At 44.7% G+C, this 15,800-nt stretch overlaps 1 protein-coding gene across 6 annotated transcripts; it reads left to right on the top strand.

Moving 5' to 3' along the window:
* The first annotated feature begins 343 nt into the window (after nucleotides 1–343).
* On the top strand, nucleotides 344–14,326 carry Dab (DAB adaptor protein). Of its 6 annotated transcripts, none has more exons than XM_033465542.2 (7): nucleotides 344–946; nucleotides 4,046–4,260; nucleotides 4,816–4,959; nucleotides 6,453–6,605; nucleotides 6,678–6,926; nucleotides 7,017–7,268; nucleotides 7,601–14,326. In XM_033465542.2, exons 1-7 carry the CDS (start codon nucleotides 910–912, stop codon nucleotides 11,675–11,677), a joined length of 5,127 nt encoding a protein of 1,708 aa, XP_033321433.1. In that variant the 5' UTR covers nucleotides 344–909; the 3' UTR covers nucleotides 11,678–14,326. The 6 variants fall into 6 exon arrangements, with proteins under 6 accessions (XP_033321433.1, XP_033321432.1, XP_033321434.1 ...); XM_033465541.2 differs by lacking the exon at nucleotides 344–946 and adding an exon at nucleotides 990–1,251; XM_033465543.2 differs by lacking the exon at nucleotides 344–946 and adding an exon at nucleotides 990–1,251 and having other exon boundaries at nucleotides 7,700–14,326.
* The last annotated feature ends 1,474 nt before the right edge of the window (nucleotides 14,327–15,800 follow it).

Here is a 15,800-nt window from a genome sequence, read left to right on the forward strand (position 1 = left end):
AAGACTCGTAGAAGCAGAGTCAACTTTGAGCAAAACTAACAACGTCAAGAAACAGTCCGCAATCGCGCCACCATGATTTGATCTTGCGACGAAAAGTAAAAGCGGTTGACCGATTGTCATTCGGTTGATAATTCGTATTCAGAAAAGTACTCGAACAAGAGATCTGTGGTCTTGTCTTGAACAGTATCATCTCTGAAGAAAACGCACGAAATCGACACGACTGTCGAGGCCTTTGAACTAGGCATGAGGACGGCTTGAGGAAAAGCGCGCGCGAACCGGGAAATGCTCCCTGTGGCCCCGAAGCGACAACGCCGCGTACTAGGTGGTGTATGTGTATATTATTGATCAATAAGAGAGGCTAACATGGATGATCCGTGCCGGCAGAGGCGGCCGTTACTTCCTTCGTATTTTCACGCCACGCGTCTCTATCGCGAAGACCGAATCCCTGGAACCGTGTGTCCCCGCGACTTCGGTGTTCTCTTCGTGGTCCGCGACAAGAACGTGCGAGCGTATTTGCGGAGCGAAAGGTATCGACCGCGTGTGAAACGCAGCAAGTTCGGTACGTTCGTGGAAATACGCGAAACGAGGGAGACAGAGGGAGTAGCGAAAGAGTAACGGCTGGACAGGACAAGAGCACGAGATAGACCGCGGGTGAAAAAGGGTGAGAGTGGGAGAGACAAGGAGAGAGAGAGAGAGAGAGAGAAAGAGGGAGTAGAAAGGGAAAGATAGTAGCGCAAGGGGCGACGAAGATAGAGGCAAGGGAGAAAGACAAGTGTGAGCGACATGTGCCTGTGTTGAGAGAATTCTATCCACGATAGTGCGGCAGCCGAGGGTGCGCCGAGAGAGAAGATCGGTAATATTTTCTCTGCTGTGTTCCGATACTCTCTCGTCGCCTACACGGAACTATCGATGCAGACCTTACGGAAGAAAAACAGTCCGTACAAGTGTGAGTAAAAACCCACCCCCTACGAATTGCACAATATTCATGGAAACGTCGGGGAACGTGCATTACGTCGCCGTTGTCTTGTGGTTTAGTGAGATCGTTGTGATTCGAATCAACGTATTCGTGTCGCGACTGGTGGCTTTGCCCTTGTTCCGTGCGTTTTTATCAATGTTTCTCAAGCATGACGTCCGTGATATCACCCTGCAGATCGGTCAAAGGGAGCTTTGGAATATGGCTTCCCTTCTTTAAGAGGGAGAAAGACGACAGTCGCTCGATTCGAATCAGGCGGATTAAGATGACACGTAATGGTAGTATAACGTACTGTATAGTTGCATGAATTCTATTGTCCGGTTCCGATCCACGGAAACTGTCGATCTTTTTTTTCCTCCCAACGGAAACGACAGTGTCGAGGTGAGATTTCCGTGCGAGCTTCGGTTGCAATACGACATTATCGACTGTGCTGATGTGGCGTTATTGTCTGTGCTCATTCGCGGCTTCACCGCCAGATGGATACACTAACCATTTCGTCGGATATTAATTTCAGATTATACTACTTTATTTACAAATGCATATAACCACCGTACCGGGAATGATTTAATGCGCTTGTTTCTAGGATTTAAATTATAGGTGTGCAAGTGCTCGATGATTCATGATGCTGATAAAAACCGGATAAAAACTCGTTTTCATTTATCATTCATTTTGATTGCGCAATATTTCAAAATTGTTGATTGTGCAGTTGTCATTTAAGAGGTTATGTCATAGCTACCTGCTTGTTGTCTCACATTCTTCAACGAATAATTTCAACCTTCACTATTATGGAAACGATATGGCCCTTTCTTATCAACAGTTTGAGGTTCTTGTTTGCGATACAAATCTGCTCAGATATACTGGATATACTTATCACCATTGCACCACACATTTCATAAATAATGTGAAAAGACTTCACGTTGGATATAATTAAATATTTCGTTGTTTTCATTACGATCAGTATATCTATAGTAAATTCTTTCATATAATTGTATATATCGCCAAATTATCGAATGTCGAACAATGCTCCTAAATTAGAATTTGTCTATTATAAAAACGAGGACTAAGTAAACACTTATTTTGCATATTGAAAATGATTATTATTCGGCTAACAAGAATTATTATTACTTGCAAATAGCAAACATGTCAATTTTAATCTTTTCGATCGAAAGCACTACTGTGAAGGTCTAGTGTGACTCAGCATAGTTTTTGATTCGGGAAGGAGAAATTTTCCTCCGTATTTAAAAATTATTCATAGAAAGGACAGAATTGAGCTGTACAATATTACGAAACAGACACGTAGAAAATCGTTATTTTCGATATAAAATTTCGCTAAACGTATAAGCAACAGAAATTATGCATCGATACTTCTCGAACTGCAGCGATGTTCTTGATTTCAAAGTCGAACGTATTGTCTCCTTGAGTTGGAAAGATTCATGGGATTAAAAAAGGAAAAAGAAAAATGATAGTATGGGTATTCATGCGTTCACGTTTCCGTGCGATCACGTCAAGGGTAGTTGTAATTAGTGGTTCTTCTAATCCAGCCGGCAGGTTCCTCGAGTTTTATCGACCCATTGTTTTACGCTAGCGATGCTTGATGCGAGAGTGATTGTTATGACAGAGCGGGGGCAATAAAAGTCTCGTGTGCCACGGGACTTGGCAAAGGAAGATGTGTGCGAAGGAAAAAGCTGGTACAAAGGTGACCGGCAACGGAGGAGAAAAGGCGTAGGAGGGGGGCATGAATTGGTTATCCGGATAGAGTCTGAAGTATCGACAGTTGGCGTTCTCCACTCGAGCCGCACGAGGACGTTCAAACAAATGTGCCGGTGTGGTCGTGATTATTAAAGTCGCGAGGGGTCGTAAAAAGTCTGCGCAAAAAAGCTGCGGCAGACGAGGGAGATTTCGACAAATTGTCCGTGGAAAGACAAAGCCCGCAGTCGGTGCTGTCGGGACGATACAACAGGCTCGAAGTACGCCCCGAAAACCTGATACCTGCATTCGAATTTGTCGATCGGGCCAACATTTCCAATCTCCTTCGAACAGAAATGAAATTCGCCGTGCCACCGATCCCGGTGGGGTGATAGTGAAGAAAATAAATTGCTTGCGTGAAGCACATTCGACCACTCTCGTCCCGCGTTTTCACGAGATCAAATTGATCGTATGACCGATCAATATATTAGTTGAGAGAGGTTTGAAACGATCGCCGGGCAGATCGGCTCGGAACCCCTGCTGCCACGAATCCGATAATTCAATAGTTTCGGCGCCGCGAACGGTTCCATTTTTTCGTGGGCTTGAATGAGGCCACATGTGGGATTATTAAAACGAGCATCTACCGTGACAGATTTCACGTTCCTTTATTAGTTGCCGCACCAGATCTGCTCTTTGTCCCTTTGAAAAAATCATTTCTAAGAGGCTCGCTACACTTCTACAGCACTTTCAGCTTTATCGCTGAATCGGCTCGCAAACTATTGGGCTCTTTAGTGTAACCGAGATGTGTAACATTGCGACCGCCGGTGTCATCCATACGTCGGTGATGGAACTATCGGCTCAGATTTGAAAATTATTTGTATGCTAATCCATTGTGTCTTCCTAATTTGATTAGGACCCGCAAAACGTACGAATGCCGAAGCTATTGTTGACGTCATAGAGTTTAACTTCACAATTTAATTAGCACAGCGGGCAAAGTGTTTAATATAATTTGCATTCTAGGAAAGTTATGTCTGTAGTCTAGGAAATAATATCCTCGTAACGTCGCTTCTACGTCGCGATCAATCGATGCAGTCGATAACTAGAACGTGTTTTATGCAGGGCAAACGATTCGTCCCCCTTTTGGCATTTAACTTCGAAATTTTTGCGTCCATAGTGGATTGAAGAAGGTATCCAATTACGATTGATAACTGAAAGTCCTGACGACGTAATGTCTCGCAAATCGGCATCAGAGCACAGTACATTGTAAACTGTTTCGGTAGATAAAATATTATGACGTACACGTGTATTTGATCTTGCGATGAACACGGAAGTTTCTGCGACGTGATAGCAACAACAAACGAAACGAAAAATCGGCTTTCGTTGCAGTCAAGAACGACCGAAGCCGATTTCTTGGGGAGGGTGTGTCGTTCAAGGCAAAGCTGATTGGCATATTGGAAGTATCGGAAGCACGCGGGGACCGGATGTGCCAAGCAGCTTTGGCCGATCTGAAGATGGCGATTCGTGCTGCCGGTGAACACAAACAACGAATCTCAGTTCAGGTCAGCATCGATGGACTACGGTTGCGGGACGAAAAGTCGGGGGTAAGAATACCAACGTTACTCTTATTAGTGCTTCTCTTCTGGTGATTACTTGATCATATTAATAATTGTAAATAATAATAATAATAATTGTAAATGCAGGTTTCGTAAGTGTTATCTATTCTTAATAGCTTAGGACAATTAATTAACATGCAATTTAAAAAAAAAATAACACTAGTAAAAAGTATGCATGCGACAATGTTAACACTGAACCCACCGAAAACTAAAAGCAACTAATGTGTAATGCTTTAAACTGACGAAAAGATTCTGTTTATTATTACAATGCATGTTTTGGAGTCGTTATAATCTTTATAATCAACAACGTTGAAAGAGAAGATGTGGAAACGGTAATTTTGACCGGCTCGGTAGGTTTAGTGTTAATTAATGGACTGTGAGCGTTCATGCACGACAAACATTGTACTAATTGCGAGATACCGAAGCTGCATAGATATTTGTTTACGTTCTTAATTAATTTAGTCCGCCGATATTGCTAGTAACGAATTAGTCAATCGATTTAACAAAACTGTCAAGGATGGAGTTTAAATATGCCTTTTCCAGGACTGTCTTTATCACCATCCTGTACATAAAATATCGTTCATCGCTCAGGACATGAGCGACTCGAGAGCGTTTGGATATATTTTTGGATCACCGGACACTGGACATCGTTTCTTTGGCATCAAAACGGACAAAGCAGCGAGCCAAGTAAGATTTACACGATAGTGGAGTAGATATTTCTATGCCTTCATATAGAGAAACCATAAATTTTTTACATAGATTCTAAAATCACGCTGTAACTTCAAACACGGGGAACCATTATTTATCATTGATTGTAATCATTGATTACCATATTGTTCTTGTTGGTGCGGGGTTTCCGGTTTCTATAATAAAAATACAAGAAATAAATTGTAACATACTTTTTGTAGAGTACAAAAATTGTGAGATACGTTTGTACATCCGAGTTCGCGATAAATGCAGAAGAAATGGTTAGATATACATATACTACTGTACATAAGTATTTGGACACTGGATAAGATATGATTAAAAGTTTTATAACTTTATTTTGTTGCTGTATATTAACACATATAATGAACATTTATGAATTCTATTAAAGCGGTGATGTATAGTATGTCGTAGATTGAAAAATTTCGTAATAAATCAATAAAAATTATGAAATATTGCGTTCATCTATGTATCCGCCTTTCTGAGCAATAACAAGCTCTTACTACTCGCGTTAGAGTCTGGCAGTCAGTTTCTTCATGATATCTTCGTGCATTTCCTTCCACGTCTTGTCTTGAGTGCAACAAATTGTAACAAACATGAATAAAAAGCGGTCGATAAGCACTTGTAATGAACAAACTCGAGCGTCACTGTAAAATAAATTTTGTTGGCGTTTATAGGTATTATATGACCGTCTAAGATGAAATCTTGAATTCAATTTGTAATACAGGATTGTACTACAATAATATAACTCACACTTTTTACAATAATACGTAAGTGTCCAAATACTTATGCGCACCATAAAAATGAAAAACGCGAATCGTAAAAATGAAAAAATTTGCAGTCTTTTCGTAATTTCAATACTACCTTCGCAGCTTCGAAGCATCGGGAATAGAAGCTGGCAAGGATTAATTCGATGGGAGGATCCATTCGTGCGGCAATACGACTCGTAAACGCGGTTGAAGCGTGTCATTTATAGTGAACGATTCGCTTTAGCGATGCAGGGGGGTCTAAAATGATATTTGTCCAATCCGGAGGAGCAATATCGACCTCGGTGGCTCAGTAATTCCGGAGGGGCATGTAAATAATTGCATTATACGATTCGGCCTAGCACTCCAACGATACGCCGCGGGAGATTGTTGTTCGATTATACACGATTCCCTTCGTGCTCGTTCAAAGGGACTGCGATATCTTCAAGTTGAACTCCCTCTATCTCCCTTTTTCAGTACGTTCTTTTGAAGTGCATAGAACACAACGTTCGAACCAATTTTCAGAAATATAAGGCTTTCGTCGAGTATTTCATTATTAGTGTTTGAACCAAACGCATACGTTTGCTTTTAACAATTTAGTTTGTTCTTAAGTGTTAACACCACAGTCTTTTTCACTCGTAACGTTTGTTATTATTAGACAACGAGATCTGTGTTTCGCTAATATATCAGTGTCCAGTATTGTCACGTATGCATCATAATGTTGTGCAGTTGGTGACCGCGATGAGGGACTTGTTCCAAGTGGTTTTCGAACTGAAAAAGAAGGAAGTCGAGCTGACGAAGCAGCACTTGGAGCAGAATGCCATAAGCGTTATTAAATGTCATACTAGCGGCATTTTCGTCGAGCCAACTCCAGATACAAAAGTGAATTTCTATAAAATTAAACTTACGCGTACAATTTGTGCGAACGAGTAATTAAAAACGTTGTTTTATCAGGGTGCAGCGGGCAGCGAAACCTCCCTTCATCGTGTCAAGAACGCGAATTCGGATTTAGACAAGCAATCCGACAGACGAAACGAATCACAAAGCGGTGTAATAGCGGATTTATTAGATTTACAGTTCGAACTGAATTCTCTTCAGCAGGGAATCCATCACATGGACAAAATTACCCCTGACAACCAACCAGCATCCGGTGATAATATCTTCGAGGCTGATCCGTTTGGTGATTCATTTGCGAATATGAAAGTGCGTGTTGTTCGAGATATTTGTATCCCTTGCTTTCTATTGATTAGCTTTTCCTAAGTAACGTTGTATGATTCAAACGAGCGTTTACAGTTGGAAGATACCGTGCGACCGATTTTGCCACCACCGCCATCGGGTTCGAAAAGAGGACATTTAGATCGACAGCAAACAGTTCCTGGTCCTCAATCATCAGTTACTTCCAGTCCAGCAGCGACATCATCGTCTAAGACGCCGCCATTTCAAAGTTCTATCGAATGGTTTGACAAGGAAACCGAGAATTTGTTTAGCGACAACGAGCTCACAAGTTCACCGAAAAACACACCGATCAAGAAAGATCTGGAGGAGGTAAATACTCAAAGCTGTTTTACAATTGAGTTCTGTAAACGTACTTACTTAATTAGTTTAGGATTTGGTTCCCTATGCTTTCATTGCTAAGTTAGATTCAAACAAGTACTTTAGAGGATCCCGTCACCTTTAAAATGGTTTTATTCTCCAAACGCAAATTTACATTGTATTTTCCTTATCTTTAAACACCTTTAAACACCTTTAAACACCTTTAATTTTAGATCACGACGTTATATCATCAGTTTATGAGACTGAACTACATTTATGAATGAAGATAACTAAATAACCATCCATCTGCTTATCCTGCAATTCGAATACTTAATTTGTTACAGTCCCAGACTAAAAGTCCCCAAATAGACGTCTTCACAGAGTTAGATCCCCTAGGAACCGGTCTGATAAAACCATATGTGGATAAGAAGGACTTCTTCCAGCACTTGAAGAATCCTCCGAAGAAAGTGCTGAAGGACCTAGTACCCACGAGCTCGACAGACACATTCCAGGCCAACTTTAGCACCATCTCGGACTCACAGGAGACCGTGCAACAGGTACGAAACGATTTGACGTCGAAGGACAATCACTTTGACGACAGTAACTTCGCGAACTTCGATCGCTTCGACGACGGCGAGGCGGTCCAACCAGTATGTACGCGTTCCGATTCAGCGCAGAGGTCGGAAACAGTTGCGAAACCGGCGCATCATCAGCCGCTCGCAGTTGCTTTACCGCCCGAGGATTCATCCGCTACAAAGTCGCCAGCGGTTTCAGCTGTGCCCACCACTGGGACCGCTTCGTTGCTTAGTAGGATGGATAAGGACTCCACGGAGTCTATGCACGGTTTAGTCCAACTTTCTAGTCCTATAAAATCGGCACGCAGAAAAGAGTTCGACATTGATTTACCAAATAATAAATCTCAGTCTATAGATAAGCCGTTCCCGGTAGATTTTTCTGCGACCAGCGAATCACCGGCGTCCCCTTTAAAATCATGTTCCTCCGACGCGAACTCACGACTGTCTAGCTCTTCCGCGGAGCTGGAACTTGTACCTGAACCTCCGCCTCGAGGGGCCACCAACATCTTGATCAATCCGCCGCCATTGCCCCCGAAAAAGCAGGGGGGTAGGGTCGCCATGAAGCCTCCGCCGAGGCCACCACACACGGATGGCTACTTCCATTACGATTTCCCAGAACGCGAGCAATCTGCACCGATAGCGACCAGCGAAAGGAGTCAAAGCCCAGCGAAGGACGTAAAGGGGCATTTCGACGATAATTTCAGTCCTCGTGTTCCGTTGTCCGGCAAGTCGGATTTAATTAGTTCGATGACCACGTCGACCTTCGAGGACTCGTTCAGCTCTATGGTGCCTACTACGAATCTGTCTACGTTTTTTACTTCTACGAACACATCTTCCTCCACGAAAAAGGCGAAACCGTCGTTGGACATAACTCTGAGCCAGTTGACATCGTCTAATTTGAACGAGTTGGCCAACAGTCTCGGTATGACTGTTCAAGAGCTGACTAGTTTGACGCTCCAGCAGCTGACCGAGTGTCTAGCTATCCTATCGGCTAAGGAAGCAGCCGCGAACGGAAGCAAAGATGCTACTCCTGTCGTACAAGAACCCGTAACGACCACGAAGACGCAATCCGATCAGCCAGGATCTTACACAGAAAGTCAGAGTTTTGTTCAGGCTAAGGAGCCAGAAACCAAATACGACACCACTTATGACAAATACGCGGTGTTCAGAGAGTTGCTAGAGCTGGAACAGATGGAGAAGAACGAAGAGAACGTAATGAAGGACAATGTCGAAGATGAAATATCCGATGCAATGAAGGAAACATTCGACAGCACCGAGTCGCAACAGGACGATGATAGCAAAACAGAGTCATTGGCTTCCTTGGTGAACCTAACGGTTAAGCTTCCGCCGAGCAACGAAGATTTAGCAAAGGACGACTCGGCTAACGCGAAAGGCGAGGAGAACGAATCTTCTTCTAGCCTAACGAGTGAGAAGGCCCACTCCGTGGAAGCCGAAGGCAAAATTAGAACTTCGATCTCCGAGACGGAGACAGTAGCAGATTTCTTGACGAAGCAGGCAACCGCCGAGGCAGAGGAAGAGGCTGAAAGAAGAAACTTCATAGCGGAAGTGGAGGCGCCCGAGAAGACCAGTGAAGCGAACGAAGATTTCGATAAACCCGTAGAAAGCAATACGGAGGAAAACGGATCGCTGGCAGAGAAAGCTGAAGTGAAATCCTCGGTGTCGACGTCCAGCGACAGGTACGCTGCGTTGCGCGAGATCATAGGCGAGCCAGAGCCGATGCCTAAGCAGGCCGAAGAGGAGGCGTCTAACTCTAGTCGGGTGTCTCCTGTTATTCCGACCTCGATCCAGTCGAAAGGCGTAGCCGAAATGGAACTGTTGAATCTGTTCTCCGATACGCCGCCCTCGTCGTCTAGCCCGAAGAACCAGCCGAAGAAGGACGAAGACTCGAAGCCAATGACGATGGACATCTTCGAGGAGATCAAGATGTTGAGTACCAGCACGACTGAAGCGAAAGAAATCAAGTCGTTGAATGCTCAAGACATTTTCTGTCCTTTCACCGAATTGAAGCAGGAGAGGGACGACAGCAAGGACGACGGGAACTGGGCGAAATTCGATAACGTTTTATTTGCTGCTAACAAGCCACCGAGCGAGGGACCTCAGCCGCTGACGAGCACGTCGCCTTGGTCTCCCGATGGTAAGGAGTTCCACAAGGAGTCTGCCTTCAAGGGAGCTTTCCGGCAGTCTGGCGACAGCGACAACGAGTGGAAGGACGAAGAAGAAAGCGAGGAGAGCAACGGAAGGACTCGGGGCGAGGGTAGATTCTGGTGCGGTCATCCGCCACGGTTCAATCAGCCAGCCTTCGGCGACAGGCCTTTCTACGAGGAGACCGGTCCAGCGTCTGCCAACAAGAGGGACAGAAGTTTCCTTAGAAGCGACAGGATGGTGAAGAAGTCACGCGACGTGGCATGGTTGAAGAACCCCAGTCACAGGCCGCGCGACTCGTCCTGGCACGACGAGTGGGAAGAAGAGTTGAGGCGCTTCCTGCAACGGAAGATGCCATACAAGGACGAGGAAGATCAGTACGAAGCCCACTGGAAGTGTAGGACGCAGCCGCAGCGGTGGAACTGCCCGCACGAGCCGTTCTACGACGAGGAGAGGAAGAGGAAGCTGGCGTTGTGGAACGAGGAGGATAGGTTCGGGAGTCAAGAGAGCATGGGTTACCATGAGGAGGACAGATGGTACAGGAGAAAGTGCGAGAGACGAAGGTGGGAAGAGGACGCCAGATTTTGGAACAGAAGGACGCCGGGCCCGCCAGATGCCGATTACCCTACCAGAGAGAGCTATTATTACTATCGAGAAGGCAGGGAGAGACCTCACGACTATCCGGATAACTGGGACGAGGAATACGGCTCCGATCGACCCGGAGACGATTCGCCCAGATATAACCCTTCCGGTAGGAAGAGGCACTGGCCGAAGAGGCCGAACAGCGCGAACGAGGGTCGCAACGCCGATATAGTCTACGCCGAGTCGCGCGGCAAGTTCGGCACCTCCAGATCCGAGTGCAGCGACAACGATTCCGATCCTTACCTACGTCCGTCGCAACGTTCGAGAAGCCGCGAGAGCTACTGGGGCAGCGACCAAGAATACGACAGCTGGGCAGAGAGGCCGTACTGGTCGGAGGGTCCCGAGACCAAGAGCGAGAGCCTCCATCGAAAGAGAATACCGAGGCACAAACCGCGGCAGCCGCACACCAAGGCCCAGGGCCCGTTCGAGGATGATTTCGCGCAGAGCTTGGAGCACGCGGACCCATCTCCCGCCGAGGTTCTGACCGCGGCGGAACCACGAATCCGCTCGGACATGAACGAGCAGAAACCAGCGCTCCCGCCGAGCCCTTCCTCCAGTAAGAGGTACGCGAAGGATCTGCCCAGGAAGGAGGTACAAAGAGAGTACAGCAAACGATCCAGCTACTTCGAGGACGACCTCACGCCCACGGCCAGTGCGTCCAGCGACGCGTCCGACAGGCAGAGGCTACCCTCCGATCTGAAGGCGACTCCCGAGGAGCTGCCTTGCGACAACAAGGACACCCACCAGGCAACGGACGGCTTCGTGTCGGAGGACAGCGGCCGGGACTCGTTCTTCAACGGGGACCTCAGATACGACGACAACGCGTTCGCCTTCAAGTCCGAGCTGGAGGACAACGTGCCCGATCATCGGGCCACCACCCTGCCCCTGAAGAACCACAATCGGCAGGGCAAGTACAGTTCCGGGAACAACAATAATAATAGCAACAAGTCCAGGACGGACCAGTACATCAGGAAGTCCGAGTCGGTGAACATATTCGTCAGGGAGAACGATCCCTTCGACGACGACGATTTCTTTAATTGATGAGTCGCGTTTAGAGAGGTCGAGTCGTTTCTCTCTTTCGGTGCTGGACAGAGCGACTTCAGTCGGCCAGGGCGTGTAGATCCGTGTATTTTCGTCGCTTGCGTTTCCGTTCTAACTGGGTGACGCTGATGTCGAGCCTCTTATGATAACGAACTTGTCACTTTCTGTTCGGCGACGCTCAGTTCCGATGCTTAACTCGCAATAAAGCTTATTCGACGAGTCTCCGAGGTTTATTGTTTGCCGGTGGGCGCAGGAGAACACGTAGAACGATAACAACCCCACCATGCGATTTGATGTTGATTTTACGAAGATTAGGGTGTCTCGGAAAATATTATGTGGGCATCGCGGTCACACTTTGTTCCGTGTTGAATTTTCGAGCTGTGTGTTCGGGAAGGGGGAGAGCATGGACGACGAGTTTGTGTTATGATAATCAAGTTGAAGTCCATGATATTGTCTGGGAGATCTTAATTAATATGTAACGAAAGAGAGAGAAGAGTATAGTATATTATTGGTAGCAGGGAAAGCAACCGTGGACCTGTTATCGAATTTACGATCGTTTTATCGACTAATCCTGAGTTTGACTCCACTGGAAGTCGCATCATCGAACTTCCGTTCGCAGGAAGCGTTGTACTGCGATATGTCGGCGGAAACAATGTCCTGGCGAGACTTTCCTTATTCATTTGTGATTGTATTCAAACGTCTGCTGATAAAAGTGATCCGTGTTAAAGTCTAATGAAAGTCATTGTCCAAGGTGTTGGCCGGTTGTGGCACGATTAAAGGAAGCTAGTCATTGTTTTAATAAATTTGTACATAATGTTATCGGTGTTAACGTGAAATTAATTCGGCGATGGAAGCCTGTATATGTGTGCGCAGTTTGTACGACACTTGGCTACAATTGTATCTAGTTTGAATTGGTCGTAACGATTCCATCGGCTATAGTTACCGTGTTTCCGCTTTCTCATTTGATACGACGATGCTAGTCACACATCGAGGGCAGTTAGGGTACTCGAAATCAGGCTCGGTCGACGAGGGTTGTTGCGGACGAAATTATCGAGGGATTTTCGGGTGCGAACGACGAATTCATATGCGACACCTTTCAAGACGAGTTCGTATTGAAAAATCTTGTTATCGAACATAATCGTTGTGTGCTCCGTTTATGGTAAGTTCGAAACGAAACTTTCGCTCCCTTTGTTCTCCGATGTAATAAATGTTTTATATGCAGAATTCTGTAACGTAGATCCCTCCGTTTATCGTTACACGTGAAAAGCCTCGATACTTTCAGTCGCAAGATCTCGGCTCGAGAAAGCCTGAACGATCTCATTTGATAGTCATTGTCTGAAACGTTTATGAATCAAAATGTGACTTTTATACACTTTTGACTGTGACGATTTTCATTCGTGTCGATCTAAACCTTATCGAAGATAATGTAGTAGATGAATTTGTCGATTCCCATCGAACTTTTCTCGTGAAACAGAAAAGGAAGGAGGAAGAGAGTAAGAGCGAAAGAGAGAGAGAGAGAGAGAGAATGGTAGAAAGAGAGGGAGAGAGAGAGAGCGAGAGTATGGTAGAAAGAGAGGGAGAGAGAGAAAGAGAGAGAGAAAGAAAGAGAGAGAGAGTCAATTCAACTAGTCTATGAAGTTTGTTTGTCCATGGAAAATGGAATCAAGCTGCGATATAGTTTTTATATTATTTATTTATGTCGGCAACCGCTGTGTCGCATTTGATTTTAGCTCGTATTTGCTGTAGTCACGCGCATTGGCGTCCCGCGGCGAGTGTACTTAACGAATTATTTCCTATGGTTTGAATAACGACTATAATTGTGTTGTAAATTAGTCAGAATTGTACTGACAATAATATGCAGTCCGAATACAAATACAATTACTTACTGCGAAGAGATGGATTTCTGTTTAATCACTTGTGAGCTGGTAATGGCTACCCGTAAGCACCTAAATTTTAACGGATTCATTCGTCCTTAGTTTCTGCTTAACAGCGGAAGAGTTTTTAATCGATATAATTAGTTACGAATTAATTGCGACCGTTGCAGAAATATTTGGAAGGTTCTCCGGCAATGTATTCGCGCCTACTCAATTGCAAAACAATAAGCACCGAGACGCACTCTGCAACCGGCAGAAAACATGAAGGTTTCACTTGCGCATAAGTTCACAAAAGTAGCTACGATTCTTTAGGTTATGTAGATACACAGTCGGACGTATTAACCGCTTTAGTTTCTTACCGAGTCGAGAGACCGTTTCAAAAACGAACGATCTAAGTTTCCATCTCGAGATAAGTGATTACAGCGGGAATAAAAAGGATCCTTGAAAACACGACGATGAACAGCCGCATAAGGACACGAGCAAACCAGTGAACGCTTGGGATAGTGTTTAATGAAACCCGCAATGTTTACAAATGTTCCGCATCTGTATTAATTAGTGAACGTGTCCCCTACGTGGCGCATTCGTGATTTAAATGTGCTGTAATCGTGGAACTTGTAATTTTTACTATGGCCGTGACATTTATTCCATGTTGCACATTGTCGATCCCCTATCCTACCCCATCCAGGCGACGAGTCGCAATACACTAAATGGAACTGGTTCGAATAAATTTTCACTTAAAAAATGTTGGAGCAGAATAAACTTTTTTTGGAAGAAACACGACATTTCTTTGTATAGAAACCCTAGCAACGAGAGAGGATATCAATTCTATTGTTCGATCCACATTGTTAAGAGTTGACACAATTTATTGTTACTGATTTTTAAATCGAATTTCAAGATTATTTATTATAAGATTCCTGTTTCTTCGATATATTTATTAAATTATTATTGATTTAATTTATTTAATTATTATATATTTATTATTATATAAATTAATCTTCATTCATATAATTATATTATTAATATAATATTTTAATTTTCTGATAGATATCGAATCAATCTAGCAAAGATATATTTGTTCAAGACGCTCGCGACAATTCTCTTTCATTATTGACAAATAAATTCTCTTTCATTATTTCTTTCTTTCATTAATGACAAAAATCGTTATATCGCTGTGGCTTTTAAACGATTTTCATAGAAACGCTTAATTACGTGTATCCGTTTTTAACTTCTTGCACCATGATTTCTACTAATAAATTCTTACACGAGAACAAAAATTAATACTTCTTGCGTGTCTCTATTCGTGGCAATTTTCAAATATAATACTCGTGTGTATTATACTCACAACAATATATTCGTGTCTAGTAGAATATGTTTAAAATCTTCACAACAGATTTGCCACTTTGTTACAGCGCAAGGGAATCGTCACTTTGACTGCCGTGTCGACCACTTCAAAAATTTCCTAAAATCGATGTGTTTTATTCGATCAAAAATTGAAACGCTAAGTTGACACGCATTACGTGAACAGAACAAATTAATTTTAAAATCTGGCCGAACAATTCCGTCGCCCATATATTTGGGTGACGTTGCAGGAAGCGTTGAACTATCGGTGGACGAAATGCTAACCGAGACGAACGAACAAAGCGAACAAGAAATTTGTTGTTCGAATAAAAATTGACGAAAATGTTATCCGTCGATGGCCAGTCGTGTCACGCAGCTGCGCAGGTCGCTGCCAAATTCGTTCAAGATGAGATATCGTAAACAGAGTGGCGAAGCAAAAAAAAAGGGTGTAGATCGCGAAGACGAAGGACCACGACGGTCTTTGTTGCGAGTCGGCGGCAGCATAGGCACCTCACCCTATCGCATCGAAGCAGGCGGGGACCCCCCGGTTAGTGTGTTCCCCGTTCCTTGATTTGGCCGAGCACAATGCACAATAAAAGAGCATTAGATCGTCGGCTTTGTCGAGCGGTTGCGCGACTTCTCGTAACAATGGCGTGGCCCCCACTCGGCCGAAGTACTCGAAACACCTGGCAAACAAGGAAACAATGCGCACGAGCCGCACTTCGACGGGATTTCGCGCATTTGGGGTGCGCGCATGCTAACAAATTATCACCCCCACCCCCCCTCCCCTCTCTGCCGTGCGGCACCCTCCCGCGACCCTCCGCCCAGCCACCACCCCCGCCGCCACGTCACTTTTCTCCCGTTTTCTCATTCCGTCTGCCTCTCCTCTCTATGTCCGTGCTCGTAAACCG

The sequence above is a fragment of the Megalopta genalis genome, chromosome 8 (assembly GCF_051020955.1).
Source record: "Megalopta genalis isolate 19385.01 chromosome 8, iyMegGena1_principal, whole genome shotgun sequence".
NCBI lineage: Eukaryota > Metazoa > Arthropoda > Insecta > Hymenoptera > Halictidae > Megalopta > Megalopta genalis.